This window comes from Epinephelus fuscoguttatus, linkage group LG1, assembly GCF_011397635.1.
Source record: "Epinephelus fuscoguttatus linkage group LG1, E.fuscoguttatus.final_Chr_v1".
Classification (NCBI taxonomy): domain Eukaryota; kingdom Metazoa; phylum Chordata; class Actinopteri; order Perciformes; family Serranidae; genus Epinephelus; species Epinephelus fuscoguttatus.
In genome coordinates this window covers 45,820,173-45,836,862 of record NC_064752.1, presented here as the reverse complement: position 1 = coordinate 45,836,862, position 16,690 = coordinate 45,820,173, and the positions used below count along the sequence as shown (strand labels likewise).

At 39.7% G+C, this 16,690-nt stretch overlaps 1 protein-coding gene across 1 annotated transcript in view; it reads left to right on the top strand.

Annotated features, from left to right (window-relative positions):
- The window catches only part of sypl2a (synaptophysin-like 2a), a 25,876-nt gene extending 15,273 nt beyond the window's left edge, over positions 1–10,603 (top strand). The window contains exons 3-6 of the mRNA XM_049571785.1: positions 1–96; positions 2,752–2,950; positions 3,707–3,880; positions 8,180–10,603. The exon at positions 1–96 is cut by the window's left edge and continues 23 nt beyond it. Coding sequence (XP_049427742.1) covers positions 1–96; positions 2,752–2,950; positions 3,707–3,880; positions 8,180–8,305 — 595 coding nt within the window. The 3' untranslated portion in view covers positions 8,306–10,603. The remainder of the gene's footprint in view (positions 97–2,751; positions 2,951–3,706; positions 3,881–8,179) is intronic.
- Positions 10,604–16,690: the final 6,087 nt, after the last annotated feature.

The window sequence follows — 16,690 nt, the reverse complement described above, 5'->3', positions numbered from 1 at the left end:
CACCACAGGAGGTTACTCTGGCACAACCCACTTGAAAGTCCCCTGCCCAGGCAAGGATGCGCTGGATGTATCAGCTGTGTTTGGCTACCCGTTCAGGTACTGTAGAACACAAGAGTCATAAAAACCTTTGCTATTTATCTTTCTCCTTTTTTTTTTTGTCAAGATTTGTTTTACTGAAAACAGTTGCTGCTTAATTTAAAAAGAGCAAAGGAATAATATACATAAGTGTGAGATAGTGATTTGAAATATGTATCATATAAATAATAATGTAACCCATAATAAAAGGAAACATTAAGTAAATTAAAAAAGTAAATAAATGAATGCACACAAATATAAATAAATTTAAAAAAATAATAAAAAAAACATGCTGCACATTAGGAGTGAATGCAGCAGACAATCAGGTGTGGGAGCAGTGGAAATACAGCTATGAACTGTGTCAGGACAAAAACTTGAAACAACACAGTTGTGAATTACTGCCATCATCTGGAGAAAAGTATGGTACTCCACTTGGTCTTGGCAGGTTAAACCTCCATTCTCTCTGCTGCTTCTCTCTTTGATGGCTTATTTTGTGTCTCAGTATAGCTGGATACACAGAACTGATGTTGCAGTGACATGTCTCTATGTTTATGTTGCCAGATGAGTGCAGAAGCATATGATTTGATTGTGAGTCTAAGTGTTACTGGGTAACCAGCACAAATAGTAATTGCTGGGCAGCTGCATTTAGATCCACTAATTGGACTGAGCCATACAGTTAAAAATTAATTAGATTAATATCACAATATTTTTTGAATGGCAATAGATGCAGGCCAGTATGAATGTTGTTCAGTGAAATAAACCGTGTTCTGATCATGTAAATTCAATTATATATTTATTATTTAGAGGGAAAAAGATTCAGTCACACTGATGTTTTCAGCTTCCTTGTGATGAGAAAATTTGACCGCACACTTATTAAACGGTAACATGATACATTCATATGACCACCATACAATTGCATTAAAAGTCAATATGATAGGGTTGTTAGTGGAGATCACACAGGGCGACAGGAGTCGAAATGGTGTGTGCAGTGTTGCATTGTGCAAACAGAGCTGAGAGCATCGTGATATGAAGAAACAGAGGGTGCAGCTGCCGCTTTTGAGACAAGACAAAGGTTTTCGCCCTTTCATGGGCTCTAACAGTAAAATTGCGTTTGTTTTTATATATTAAAGAACTTTAGGGGTCAAGACAGAGACACAGACAGAGAGAAAAAAAGAGAAAGAAAGAAAGAAAGACAAAAAATTCTGTTTCCCTCTGTGGCAGCGTACTCGAGTCCTAATTGCAGATCCAGTCCAGTGCACTTTCATTGAAGCAGGAAGTAATACTTAATATAATTAATATTAATATAATTACTCAATATAATTAGGGTTGTGTTGAATTTTTCTTATTCCGTAACAGTATCAGAAAATACCACCGTATACAGTCTTACACAATTGGAATTGAGACAGAAGACAATGAATATAAAGGCCCAGACACACCAAACTGACTTCAAAGAACTAGCGGCGACAAAAACTGATGGTTGTGTTGCCTCACATCTGTGTTTCGGCCAACAATTTGCACTTGAACCCACAGCAAAGACTACAGCCGACGGCTAGCCAACACGAACGTTCTGTCTCCAAGTGAGAGGAAACAAATCTTCACATCATCAAATGGTGGTAGTCTGTGATCATCTTTCAGAAAGGGAAACTGGAAGACCATCTTGACGCTAGTTAGCCTGTTAGCACATTAACAGCACAATCCAATGTTGAAAGAACAGAGCATATTTACCGTGAGCCAGTGAACAATAACACAAACCATCAGGAAACATATCTGCTAAAAAGCTCAATGGTTAAAGAAAAATAATCTCACCTTATAACGTGGTTGTCTTGGTCTCACTCCCTCTCAACTTAAGTTCTTTGTTTACACTCCTCACTACTGTTTCTCTTCTCGTGCACTGAGCTGAACTGCCACTCAGAGTTATTTCATTCACTGATGGGCTTCGCAGTCGCTGACGCCAATTCAACATGCTGAATTGGTGGAAAATAACCCAACTAGTGCCAACTAGTGTCGCCTAGCGCCAACAAGAGCCAACAGTGCGGGACACACCACAGTGATGGGCCACGGATGCTCACCGACGACCGACCAACGGCTTAGTGTGTCAGTGCATTTAAAGGGAAACTTTGCAGGTTTTAACATTGTTTTAGCATTTTGTGTAGATAAATCCAACCTCTCCAGGTAGTTAGTATCATTAATCCACACGCCCCAGACACAACGTTTAGCTCGAAATCTACAAAACCAGCGTGAAAATGAAGAAAATCTGAAACGAATGCATGAGTCTGTGGAGCACAGTCGTGTAGTTGTTGGACCCTTATCAGAGCTGACTGAGGCTACGTTGTGATTGGTCACTCTGCGTTTGAGGGGAGGGATTTAGCGAAGGGTCTATCTAAAAGGGTCAATAAGTAAACTGACATTGTGATATTCTGGTATCAGCAAAGGGCTTCTTATGTTTATAGTAATAGTTTATTAGAAAAGAAAACTATTAAGTATTTGGGGTTTTTTGGGCACACAGTCTTTGTAAAATCTCACTTAACCCTTTCATATCCTCTCTTCTTGCATTCTTTGGATAGAAGAGTAACCCAGGTGAGGACTTGTTTTCACTGAAATCACACAACAAGAGAAAAAAAACGCGTCACCATAGTGAATGTTAAAAGTACCTTCTCCCTCTCTCCCTCCCTTCAGGTTGCCAGCGTACCCATATAAGATACCGACTTGTAACGGTAGTACATCCAATGAGACCTTCCTGCAGGGCGACTTCTCCTCCTCGGCAGAGTTCTTTGTGTGTGTCGGTGTGTTTGGGTTCCTTTATTGCACCGCCACACTGATCCTCTACCTGGGCTACCAGAATGTCTACCGCCAGACCACCCGTGGTCCCATTGTAGTGAGTACACAATCTCTAGTCATCAATGAGCTCTTACCTACTCACCCCATTCATGCCCTCAAACTTAGGTTATGAGTAGAGATGTGGTAGCTTTTTACATCTCGGGCATTCTGACAGAAATCAGCCATGTCAGAACAACGCAGGGGGCTGTGTTGGTGGGAGTGTGTTATTTTAAAAGAGTACTACACCTTCTAAATGACCATTTGTATATCTCTATTATATATTGCTCACCCTGTGTTACGCATTCTGAAGAAAACTTTGTTTTTCTTGCATGCATGTGAACTAGGGCTGAGTGATATGGCCTAAAAACAAATCTCAGATTTTTTTCACAACAAATCCGATTCAGGGGTGGCACAGGGTGTTGATTAGTGTATACTATTTAATCTGGACTCATTGCACATTTAAAATTTCAACTGTATGCAATAAAGTACTACTTTTTAAAAGTAGCCCTAATTTTTCAGACAGTGGGACAGAAGTTGCCTCTTCGATAATTTAATTTCCTATAGTGGTCTCTACCTGTATTTCCACTGTGTATTCATGCTAACTGCAAAATATACTTAACATACAGCAATACAAAATGGAAAAAATACTCAACAAATGAGAACTCCTAAAAATTATAAACTGTATTTTGATCTTGAAATGAGAACATACTCAGTTTATGTAGTAGATAAGGTTCACATGGAACAGTAACTAAGAACCCTTCAAATGCTTGTGATATTAATGTGAATGTAATACTTACTGTGTACTTCCTGCCAGGACCTGGTGGTGACTGCTGCTTTTGCCTTCCTGTGGCTTGTGTCCTCCTCTGCCTGGGGCAAAGGCCTGACTGATGTCAAATGGGCCACCAACCCAAACCACCTAGTGGAGATATGCAAGGACATCTGTCAGCCAGGAGAGTTTCCTTCCATGGGCCGCCTCAATGCCTCTGTGGTGAGTCATGGTGAAATAGTGCACCTCCTGCAGGTCTTGTTATTTCCTTCTAAAAGCTGTAGTTGGTAACTTTTATAAAAAATAGCTTCTAGCCATATTTGCTGAAACTGTCACTATATCCACACAGTATTACATAAGACAGATAATCTGTGAAAAAAATCATATTGCTCTGCCTTACTGTATTGCTTCTAATGGCATTACAGCACATAAACAAACCAAATCAAAAACAAGATTTGGAGCTGAGGAGTCTCTAACACAGCTGTCAATTGTGTCAGTCATGGGTCGTGAACTGATCAAATATGAATCAAGGTTCTGTTACTGCTTTGCCTATTTCTCATCTCAAAGGTTTACAGAAACATATTTTAGTGTTTACTATTTTGCTGTAAAATTAGAAAGTTTGTGACCCAGCCGCCATGTGAAAAAGGTCTAGCCAAAATGCCATGCCTGCTTTCCCATTCCAGTAGAACTTTTGATTTTAAATAACAACAGGATCATCAAATGTATAGATCAGTTTCAGACAAAGTGGGACAGATTTTGTCCTCGATGAATGTACACTTTATGGACACAGATATTCAGACGCCTGACCATTACACCAACAAGGATGATAATAACATTGTATTCAAATACATATATTTTAATATGGAGTTGGTCCACCTTTTGCAGCTTTTTTATTGCAGGTTCTTTTAGTGTCTTTGTGGGAATTTGTGCACATTTATTCTGTAGAGCATTGATGAGGTCAGACTCGCAATCTCCATTCCAGCTCATCCCAAAGGTGCTGGATGGGGTTGAGGTCAGGGCTCTGTGCAGGCCAATTAAGTTCTTCCACAGTGAACTCACCAATTTTCTTTATAGTCCTTGCTTTGTGCACTGGGGCACAGACATGTTGGAGTAGAAAAGGGCCTTCCTCAAACTGTTGTCCAAAATGTCTTGGTCTGCTGAAGCATTAAGATTGCCCTTCGCTGGAGATAAGGGTCTAGCCCAAACCCTGAAAAACAGCCCCATGTCATTATCCCTCCTCCACCAAACTTCACAGTTGGCACAATGCAGTCAGGCAGGTAACGTTCTCCCAGCATCTGCCAAACCCAGACTCACCCATCTGACTGCCAAACAGAGAAGCATGATTCGTCTCTCCACAGGACACGTTTCCACTGCTCCACAGTCCAGTGTCAGTGTGCCTTACACGACTCCTTTCGATGCTTGGCATTGGACGTGGTAATGTGAGGCTTGCATGCAGCTGCTAGGCCATGGCCATTCCATGAAGCTCCTGCCGCACAGTTTTTGTGCTTACATTAATGCCAGTGGAAGCTTGGAACTCTTGAGCTGTGGAATCAGCAGAGCGTTTACAACTTTAACACACCATGCACCTTCACAGTTGTTGAGCTCACTCTGTGATTTTGTGATTTTCTCTGTGGTCTTCCACTTTGTAGCTGAGTTGCTGTTGTTCCTAAATGCTTCCACTTTCTAATAATATCACTTAGAGTTGACCGAGGAATATCCAGCATTGATGAAATTTTTTGCATGGCTAGGTGCTTGGTTTTATACACCTGTGACAACGGGTTTGATTGAAACTCCTGAATTCAATAACTAACAGATGTGGCCAAATACTTTTGTCCATATAGTGTATCTTCCATCCAAATAACTGAGCTAACCAAGAAAACTGAGCTTCACTTCCTATTAAACTTTGTTTATTGCACCTCAAAGTCATACATATTCAATATAAACTTCTTTAAAATGCAAATTGTGCAAATTAATGGCTCTCTAGTGTAAAGGTCCAGTGTGTAGGATTTAGGTGGATGTATTGGCAGACATGGAATGTAATTTATTAAGTATGTTTTCTTTGGTGTATAATTAAATTGAAAAATGAATCGTCGTATTGTGCTACGTGACAACTGCCAGTGTCATGTTGTTATTAGAATAAAAGCTGACACTTCCTTCCTTTTCTGGGATTCATTCATAGTTTGCTGCAGCAGAGTTTAATATGTTTAATGCACATTTAAATGTGCTGTAAAATGAAAGTGTAGTTGTACAATAGTGTTTTATTTTCCATTATTGAATGCAGTATTTGAGTCAAAATATGTATTTCAATGCAATGATTGTATTTGTCCTGCTATCTATATTTGTTGACAATAATACGTTGATGTACAAGTCAAACCTATTTTAAGCCCTTCTTCAAGGTCACCAGTATTCACATTTCAGTCTTTATTGTGAAACATTTTTTTTTAGTGTTACTATCAGTGATGGTGTTAGGCAGTGTGTGACTGCAACAGAGAGACATTGTAATGTAAGCAGGTGAAACATTTAAAACTTATGGCATGACTGAACTGGAATACACAAGGGGAGGAGACGTCATCATGAATGTAATGAATGTACTGCAACTCCATCACAAACAGATCTCACAAATTACAACTCTGTTTCCAAAAAAGTTGGGACGCTGTGTAAAACAAATAAAAACAGAATGCAATGATTGCAAATCCTTTTTGACCCATATTTAAATGAATACAGCACTGACAGAAGATTTTTAATATTCAAACTGATAAACGTTTTTGTTTTTTGTAAATATAAACTAATTCTGCATCCTGGGTCTTTATAGGATGTCAAGGAGGGCTGTCACACTGCCTTGCTGCTGCAGCCAAAAAACTTCTACTATTGCAAGCGAGCCATCACATGGCACAACAGGGTACTTTGGGGAGTTTTTCTTGGCTGTTTGAATCTGTTTTGTGCTTATTGCACTATCACGGGCTTCTGATGAGCATTCTTGATTGATATACAACTTCAATTGCTTAACAGTCTGGAGTCCCCATTGCTGCTTTTTGTGCTTCATAATGTGCCACACATGTTCAGATGGAGACAGGTCTGGACTGCAGACAGGCCAGTCTCTTAACCGTACTCTTTTACTGTGAAGCTAGACTGTTGTAACACGCGCAGAAAAAGATTTGTCTGGATGGCAACATATGTTGCGCCAAAACCTGTATGCACCTTTCAGCATTCACAGATGTGAGAGTTACCGGGGTGTCGGCAGCGTAGTGGATAGTGCCGGCACCCAATATACAGAGGCGATGTCTCGCTGCAGGGGTCGCGGATTCGACTCCAGCTCACGACCATTTGCTGCATGTCATCTCCCCACTCTCTCTCACTCCCCCATTTCACTCTCTCCTGTCAATTAAAGGCAAAAGCCCAAAAAATAATAATAAAAAAAAAGAGATGTGAGAGTTACCCATGATGCCATGGGCACTAACACACCCCCATACCATCAAAGATGCTGGCTTTGAACTTTGCACTGGTCACAATCTGGATGGTCCTTTTCTCTTTTTGCCTGGAGGGCACAATGTACATGATTTCCAAAAACAGTTTGAAATGTGAACACGTTAGACCATAGCACACTTTTCACCTTTGTGTTAGTCCATCTCAAATGAGCTCAGGCCCAGAGAAGTTGGAGGCTTTTTTTTTTTTTTTTTTTTTTTTTTTTTGAAGGGACAGAGATGTAGATGTTGTTGATATCTGGCTTCTGACTTTGCATGGTAGAGTCTAAACTTACATTTGTTACAAACTACATACTGACAATTGTTTTCCAAAGTGTTAGTGAGCCTCTGTGCTTTATGCTTTGTGCAGTCATGTTGGTTTTTGATGAGGTGCTGCTGCCTGAGGGGTCAACGTCACGGCCATTCAATACTGGTTTTCCACCTTGCCCTTACATCCAGAGATCTCTCTGGATTTTTTGTATCTTTTGATGATATTATGGATTGTAAATCCCCAAATTCTTGGAATTGTGTTGAGAAACATTGTTCTCAAACTGCTTGACTGTTTGTCCATGGAGATTTCCACTAAGTGGTGAAACTCTTGCAACTCTTGAAACTCTAGCCTTTCAAGGATGCACCTTTTATACCCATTCATGATGTTGTCATCTGTTATCAATTAACCTGTTTACCTGTGGAGTGTTCCAAACAGGTGTTTTTTGAGCATTCAACAATTTTCCCAGCCTCATGTTGCAGGCATTACATTCAAAATGACTGTATATTTACAAAAAAACAAGCTATCAGTGTGACAATTAAATATCTTGTCTTTGAACTGTATTAAATTGAATGTAGGTCAAAAGGGATTTGCAAATCATTGCATTCTGTTTTTATTAACATTTTACACGTCTTTTATGCGTCCCAACTTTTTCAGAATAGGAGTTGTACTAGATATTCAGTACAACTTAAACACCGTGTCAATAAAAACCTAACACTAAGCTTTAAAATTTCACAGCATACATTATTTGTCATCACTTATTGTCTCATCTGTTTTCCTGTCCCTTTATAGATATTTGGCTTTTTGAACTTGATCCTGTGGGCAGGTAACTGCTGGTTCATTTACAAGGAGACTCCTTTCCACAAGGATCCCCTCCCACCAGCCACCATGGAGGAAGGAGGGGCCCCCGGGCCTTAGCCACATCACTGACGGTCGTCAAGCATAGCCCTACGTCAAGAGAGGAAACATGCCCAACACTGGTCTCTGATGTTAACCTGCAGAAATGGAAACAAAAGAACGCTAATTGTCCTAAATACCCCCCTATACCTCCCAACACCTATCAGAGCTATTTTTAAGTTGCTCATCTTCAACTAAAGTAGTCCCCAGTGTCTGACCAACCCCATGCTCTTTTTTATTGTTTTTTTCAAAATCTGTCATCACTGTATGTAGGACAGGGCGATAAAGAGAAAATCAAAAATCACAATATTTTTGACCAATTACCTCGATACCGATATTTACACTATTGTAGGGTTGACTAACGGTGTTTTCACAAAAATACCTACAAAATAGATTTTTGATAAGTTATCATCAGTAATGTGGATGTTATGACGTATTGGGTAAAGGCAGATAATAGAACAGCTCGACCAGTCTGGTAAGTTCAGAGAATAACATTACCGTAATGTAGCCTTTAAAACCAGGAAATTACCATGTTACAACATACAAAATCTTGATATAATATCAGTATATTGCCCAGTCCTGTATGTATTTGGTGTTGAGATCAGCAGGCATATGATGCATTTGCTTCCACATTAGCACAATGTCCTCCCTTGATGTCTCCCCTTCAGGGAGCCACCTAGTGATGAAATTGTGATGTAAGAACCCAGAATGTCTTCTGGTCTTTCACGAGGGAAAAGGTAAATGATTAACAGAAGGTGAAAGTAAACAGCCCTCATTTCCAATCAAAGCAGGTGTTCCCCTAAGAAACAAAATTCAGAAGCAGACTTTTTAGGCGGGAGCAAATGCACACCTGGGGTTCTCTCTGATAAAGGCTTGCTCTTCCTCCATGTAATCTGGAAGAGAGAGTGTTACAGTACAGATTCCATACTGTAATTCTAAACATGTCAGTCACTGTAATTTCAATAGATAAGTCAATGCTTCTTTTCCTCCGGTCAAAGCAACAGCTGCTGTATAATGGGACTAGGGGATATGTCCTCTTCTCAAGTCACCAGACCATCTAACTATGAAATAATTGGCATGTCCTTCCCCCACCAATGCTCTAATCTACTGACATGCATACACACACACTCAAATATACTTTATAACCCCACACTTTGATTTTCTTGAGCTTAAAAATAATATACACTAAGTAAAAAGATTTAACACTAAGTATAAATAATACACACTAATTCGAATGAATGCACACTGAGTAAAAAAAAAAAAAAAAAAAATCACACTACAATCTACTGCACTCCTCTGTCCCTCAAATGGGGGAGCAGAGACTTTAATTTTGAAAGTGTCCTTTTGGATGATGTTTCAGGTTGGTTGTGACAGTGTCTGTCACAGTCTTGTTTATTTTCAGCCGGTATTGAGAACAAGGCAGGTTCTCTACATGTTTACTCAGTGGAAGTGACTGATTGATGTCAGGCCAACCCATGTTTAGTTCCTGTTTGATTCAAATGTTACATTGACACTACTCTATAACACTAAGACCCGTTCTTGTTTGAACTCTCTTTTGCAAAAGGTTATTTATATACAGTTCATATGTATTTTATCTACGTTAATTGGTCCATTGCATATTTTAAAGAGCAATGTTGGGTTGTCTGTTTGTTAATTTGCCAATGCAAAAAGTGTCAGTGTGCAGCTTCTCCTTAATTTTTTTGTAATGCTGTCAGATTTGCTGTTAAATTTGTTGTACCACTGAATAGCTTTAGGCTTAATCTTTTGATGATAAATAGTTAAAGTAACAAAAGTGGCAAATGTGGTTGCCAGGTTTATGTAATCTTACTGTAATGACTCCTGCCCATAGTTCTGTTCTACATGTAACTTTACAGCCAATGCCTTACATTACAAGGTTTTGTATTGAACTCCTACAGTGACTGTTGATGACTCTTTGTCAACTCATTGATTATTTGCATTGCACTAAGAGAGATCTAATTATCTCTATGAAGTAACTGTTTTGAGTTATTGGGCCATCTGTGCAGCTGTTTTATTTCACCGCCATAGCCTCTGTAGGGAATAAATGAGGTTCTGTTTGAGTCACTAAAGTAAAGTAATATATTTTCCACAACATCTTGAAATTAGACACATACTTTTCACAGGATGCTTTATCATTTTTAAAAGATAAATCTTTGTTTAAGTAGAGCAGAGTAATATGAGGAATGTTTATGTAATGGATTATTGAAATCTGACTTCATGTATTTTATGCCTTGTTTGTGCAAAAGGAAACAATGGTTTATCTTTATTGATGTGTAAAACATGAATGCTCTAACTGCTGGATTCTGCCTCCTTTTTTAATTACATTGCAAAATGAGTTGGTATGTCTGTACACCCACCCTGATGGTGTAAAGACATTCAAAACCACTGTGTGAAGAATGTGTATGTCATTCTAGCATCTTTCATATTAGTCTGATAGTATATGTTCTTATGCCTCCATGCCGGCCGCAGGCTTTATTTTCCGGTTGTCCATCTGTCCCACTCTTGTGAACACGATATCTCAAGAACGCTTTGAGGGAATTTCTTCAAATTTGGCACAAACGTCTACTTGGACCCAACAATGTACAGATGAAATTTTGGTTGTCAAAGGCCACTGTGACCTTGCATATGTCTCATTCTAATGAATGACATATCTCAAGAAGGCCTTGAGGGAATTCCTCAAATTTGGCACGAATGTTCTCTTGGACTCAAGAATGAACTGATTAGATTTTGGTGGGCAAAGGTCACTGTGACCTCAAAAATACGTTTTTAGTCATAACTGAATGATTTATTTGCCAATTATGACAAAACTTCTCACAAAGGTGCAATAGGATGAAATGATTAAGATTTAGATATTGTATATCCAAAAAGGTAAAAGGTCAACTTTACCGTAACATTAAATGTTCCGCAAAAACGCTTTTCTGGTATTAGTCAACATACTAAACTGGTGACACTAATCTTGGGTGTCCACCTTGAAACTGTGCTGGGTTTTTGTAGATCTTCTATGCTGCTGGGTTTTGGGTGTGTGTGAAGCATCCATGTTTTAGGATTGAAGCACTGTCACCTGGCTACATATGAAATGTCTGGACAGACATGCAGCATATAACTGTGAGGTGATAATTCTAGTCATAGAAATAAGACAATCCTGCTTAAAACCAATGCAGTCTACATGTGTTGCATCCAGCTCATCTATTCAGAATGTCTGGGTCAAATATATCAAGCCAGCCAGTACTGTCTGCCAAAGTGTCCTTACCGTACTAACACTGGGTGGTGCCAAATTCAGCAATTCTACAGTTTCATATGGATTGACTTAAGTTTCCTGTTTGGATTATGATTCAGTTAAACAACACTACTCAGCCACATGTATAGAGGTAAATGAAATCATCCAAGTGTTTGCTGTGTCACAAGTGAGCATAAGACAAAGTGTCAGTGTCATCCTTCCATGGTGTATTAATCCCAGAGCTTTGTCACTCTCGGACACCACTCCTCTCTCTAACCAGCAAGAAACATGGAGGCCGTGAGGAAAGGACTGTTTAGAATGGGATGCCACCATAATGAACATCTCAAATACTACAAAGAATCAGTCCCTAACCTTTTAACTTGTGACCATTTAAGTTGACGCAAAGCCTCGGTACGAATAACACTTTTGAGCATTTTAACCCAGAAGGGATTTGTCATTCTTAGATTGTTACAAAAAGGACTTTAATATTCACAATTAAAAAAAGCTAACAATTATAGAAAAGCCTGTATCCACTTAGAGCAACATGGGTGTGTATTAGGGTTGGGTACCGAAACTCGGTACTTTTGTACTTGGTACTGATTCACTTAAAATTAATCTGTGCCAAATTCCGGTACCTGAGGTGGAGGCGGAGCGAGAGCGCATGACTCGCACCTCGGACTTGGCAATGGTAACAAAAAAAGTGCAGACAAAACTTAATGTGCAGCACTATTCCTAAATGTTCTCAATAAAATGTTGAAACTGAGAAGTTTAGACTTCAAAAAGTACCGAAATAAGGTACCGGTACCGAATTCCAGATACTGGTACCGCTACCGTATTGGTTCAATTATGAATGGTACCCAACCCTAGTGTGTATTTATGATGTGAACAGTATTCTCTGACAAAAGGCCAGGTAAGTTGTGGTATGTGGGTATGACATTATTTCAGGTATTTTCTTTCCACAGTACTGGTCCACTTTTTTCCCCAACCAGGGGTACTTGTATCCTATAGTGCCTCTCATACTTTTTTCAGCTATGTACCCCCTTTTTAATATTTTTTTATAAGACATGATAACACATCCAAGTGCGGTCTAATCACCACCTCCTGATGCAACAGCCTTTGAATTATTTGTGCCTCAACATATTAATTTAAAAAAGGACACGCCATGTCTCTCCTTCCTGCTACACGTTCAGTGGATGATCAGCCTCAGACTTAGATGAAGCAAAACTGACAGCCAGCAGGCTAGCTTCATGGAGTATGTTGCCATAGTAACCGACTCAGGGTTAGGCTGAACTGGCTTTGTGAAATGGAAAACTCAGAGCTGAACATATTCAGAGTTTTCACTAATCCTGCTTTTGGAAATAAGGCCCAGGGGAGTTATTTAGGTAGTATTGTTATTACTAAAGGAAAATGTCTAATTAGATTGTCAAAAGAATACTTAACCCACAAAATAATAATTTGTATAGTTACTGACCCTGTTACCTTGAAATTTGTGAATAAAACTCTGCTTTTCTCGCATGCCTCCACAGTGAATGAAGAATCCAAAAAGGAGAAAATGCTTGATGACTTGGAGTAAAATGGTTTTGTGTTTAACAACAGCAAAATTATATCAAAACATCTGTTTACAAACTCTCACTCAACCAGTGTAGTATAGTCCAAGTCTCATTTATCCACTCATATCCTCAGTACTTCCCCAGCATATGCATTTTTGCTAATACCCTACTAATAGCCGCCTGTTCTTCCTGTGGACGCTGAGGTCCTTTGATGTGTGTGTGGAGATGTTGACCGTGTTCTATCACACAGTGGTGGCCAGTGCACTTCTCTACGCTGCAGTGTCCAGGGGAGGCAGCTTGACAAACAAAAACTCCAAACGTTTGGACAGGCTGGTTAAAAAAGCTGGCTCAGTGCTGAGCAGGAGACTGGACCCACTAAGAACTGTGGTGGAGAGGGGCACATTGAGCTATAATGGACAAGCAGACACCCTCTCCACAGCCTCCTGGAGCGACAGAGGAGCAGCAGCAGCAGTCGGCTCATCTCACTGCGTTGCAGAACAAAGTGTTTCAGGAGATCCTTTCTGCTCCACAGCAATAAGTCTGTTTAACACCTCCTGAATCCAGTCACACACACACTTACTCACATCACATTAGCCACAACTGGACTGGACTGTGGAATGGGCAATTTTAATTTGATTTTTAATTTCTGTTTATGCACTTAACTTATTTTATTTCATGTCTATTTTAATACGGGCTGAGTAACTGATATACAAATGGTCATTTAGTGGGTGAAGTATTCCCTCAAAGAAGGTGCTTAAAGCTTCGACGACTGAGTGTCACTTAAGGGGGCCAGCATATGTCTGAGGGCCATACAGGGAAAATGCAGTTGCAAGATGTCCACCAAAATTGTTAACTTTAGCTAATGGCACTAGCATTGATGACAGAACATTCAGGAGGTACCACAAGTTACCATACAACCAGCAGCTTCCTACAAGTGGTCATCCGCTACATGAAAGACACTTGTTAGGGGTGTGCAGTTCGATGCAGTTGCCTAGTAGAGTATTAAAGTATTATGCTTCTGAAAGTAAAAGTATTGAATGGGCCGTGAATTCTTAAAATATAATGCATGTATGTCTTGTCCAGGGGATGCACAGAATTTTTCTGAGGGTTGCCATTGGCCCGCAGAGCGTACTTTGAGCAACAATGGATGGATTGGTGGACTAATATCGAACTGATTACTTTTTTAAGTGCTAAGACACAATTTACAGTTTCTGCAAAATTGTAAACATTGAGGTCAACCACAAAACTTTTTCCATGTCTATTTTAAAATAACTCATGCCTATTTAGACATTGAAAGAGATGCTGATGCCTCTCGAGTGTGAATCCAGTGTAAGAGAAGAGGGACAGTATCCACAGTCATCATTCTGGGCAAGAATGTGCTCTAAAATTCATCAAAGGTTTAGAAGAAGCTTTAGCAGTCTGACTGACTGTAAGTTTGAAAAAACAAGTATCTTCCAAAGTCATAGCTTTTAGTGCTAAATTCCTTCTTTCTGTTTCCCAGACAGTGCTTCATTGTTGAGCTGCAGTGGAGGGATAGTAACACACTGTACAAACACTGCCCCCCTCACAAATCCATTGAATTTGCCTGTACTCTGGGTTATAAATGCACTGGCCAAAGTATCAGTGGTGGAATGTAACTAGAACTCAGCTGAGGTACTTGAATTTTACTCAAGTGTAACCATTTCATGTTAATTTAGATTTCTACTCAGTCACAATTGAGCTGAACTGAACTGCATCTAAAGTAGATCAACTAGCTCTACTCAACCAGCTTCAATGGGAAATGCTGCTCAGATGTTGATACGTTAGTATTAAAGGAACACTTCATCCACAAAATGATCATTTGTATATTCACCATTCACCCTGTCCTCTGGTACCTCAGAGGTCCTGTGTCCAATCCTAGACAGGTCTAAGCCAGGTCTGATCCATTGCGGGGCCTCTGACCTGTTCAAGCATTGACACAGGACCTCTTGGGGGCGTCCCGCGATGTATGGTACTAGGGCACTGGCAGCAGATCCTTTGAGTCCTGTGGGTTACAAGTTGAGGTAATGGCATGTCCCACGGATGCTCAATTGGATTGGGATCTTTGGAATTCAGAGGCCAGGTTGAAGCTTTGAGGTTTTTGATTATGTTTCAGGCCAAATCTGAGTAGTTGTCACAGTATGGCGTGGCGCATTGTCCTGCCGGAGGATCCACTGCCATGGGAGGCAGTGGCTCACTTCATCTGTCAGTGTTTTTCATATTGTATGTAAGACCATGAGTATTAATATCAGCTGAATAATTCTATTTCCTATTTCTGTATACGCTGTATTAATATCACTCAACCACGATATCCAGTCATCAGTAGGTCACCATACTCAAGCCTCCTGGCCACTGATACTTGAGTTTGACGAAAAGGTTGTTCAGTTGTTTCAGCTGGGCTTCCAATGAGACAGGTAAGAGAACTTCCAAACCGTTTAGACAAGGTCCTTTGCGTTTGTCTCCGACATTGATTACATGGTAGACTGTATTTATCTAGAATTTAGTTGAAACTCAGAAATCATTATGACTATCACATACATCCAAGAATAATTAAGCCCATCTATTTAAATGAAGGTTAACTGTTGTTAAATTATTTCAAATTAAAACTGATTATTCTTCATCAGCATTTTTCTTAAACAAGTCCCTTTCTTCCAATGAAACTGTAGTGACATTTAATTTCTCCTGACAGATGCACACATCTTTTTCCTGAGTTCTATGTATGTTATGATTTATTTAGTGACAGTACAACAGCACACATACATAGTATACATGTGATGTACAGTTACATCACGTCTTCACGGTGAGCAGTATTTGTGTTTCAGCTCGGCTCTGACTAGCTGTGTGAGGCTAAACTACTTACAGGGATTAGGAGAGGGGAAGGTGTGTTCACGTGTGTAGACCTGTGACTTCTGATCACCACTTAAGAAAATGCTCTCCCTGTGCTTCACTGTACAGTGGTGTGTTTGTCCTGGGGAGACAATTAAAAAATACAAAAAAACCCCAGAAATATGGGCTAAACTACACTTAAAGTCCCACCCCTCAATCATGCCACTGGTGATTAATGACATGAGTCACACACAGATAAATATCGATGCAGTGACTCACATCTGCTGTGTGCAGAAATGGACAGTGAGAAAGAGTCTGTTTAAAAGCAGGAAAGAAGTTTACGTAGGAATGTTTGGACATAAATAGTTCACTTGAACTGTTGTTAACAATGGGCTGAAAGCCAAGGCCTCTGAGGAGGATGCAGCTGCTTATACTGTGTACATTTGTAATGGGGCACAGTTGTAGTTAGAGGACATCTGTATTCACGTCAGCACATATGTTTTATATATGTTTGATCTTTATGGTCATTGAACGCTGCAGTTGGTGGTTGTAATTTACTAGATTGCACTACAGTATGTAGAGAGACGATTCTAATATAAAGAGGACAGGACATTGGAAACATTTCTTATTTTAAGACCCTCACAGTTTCATAACCATTTTATTTTATATTGTGCTTACATGGTGCATACTCCTAAATTTAATTACCAAAAACTAACACAACAAACCTAGGACAAGGCAGGATTGCAGGACAAGAGTACTGGTTGGTTTCTTGGTCTC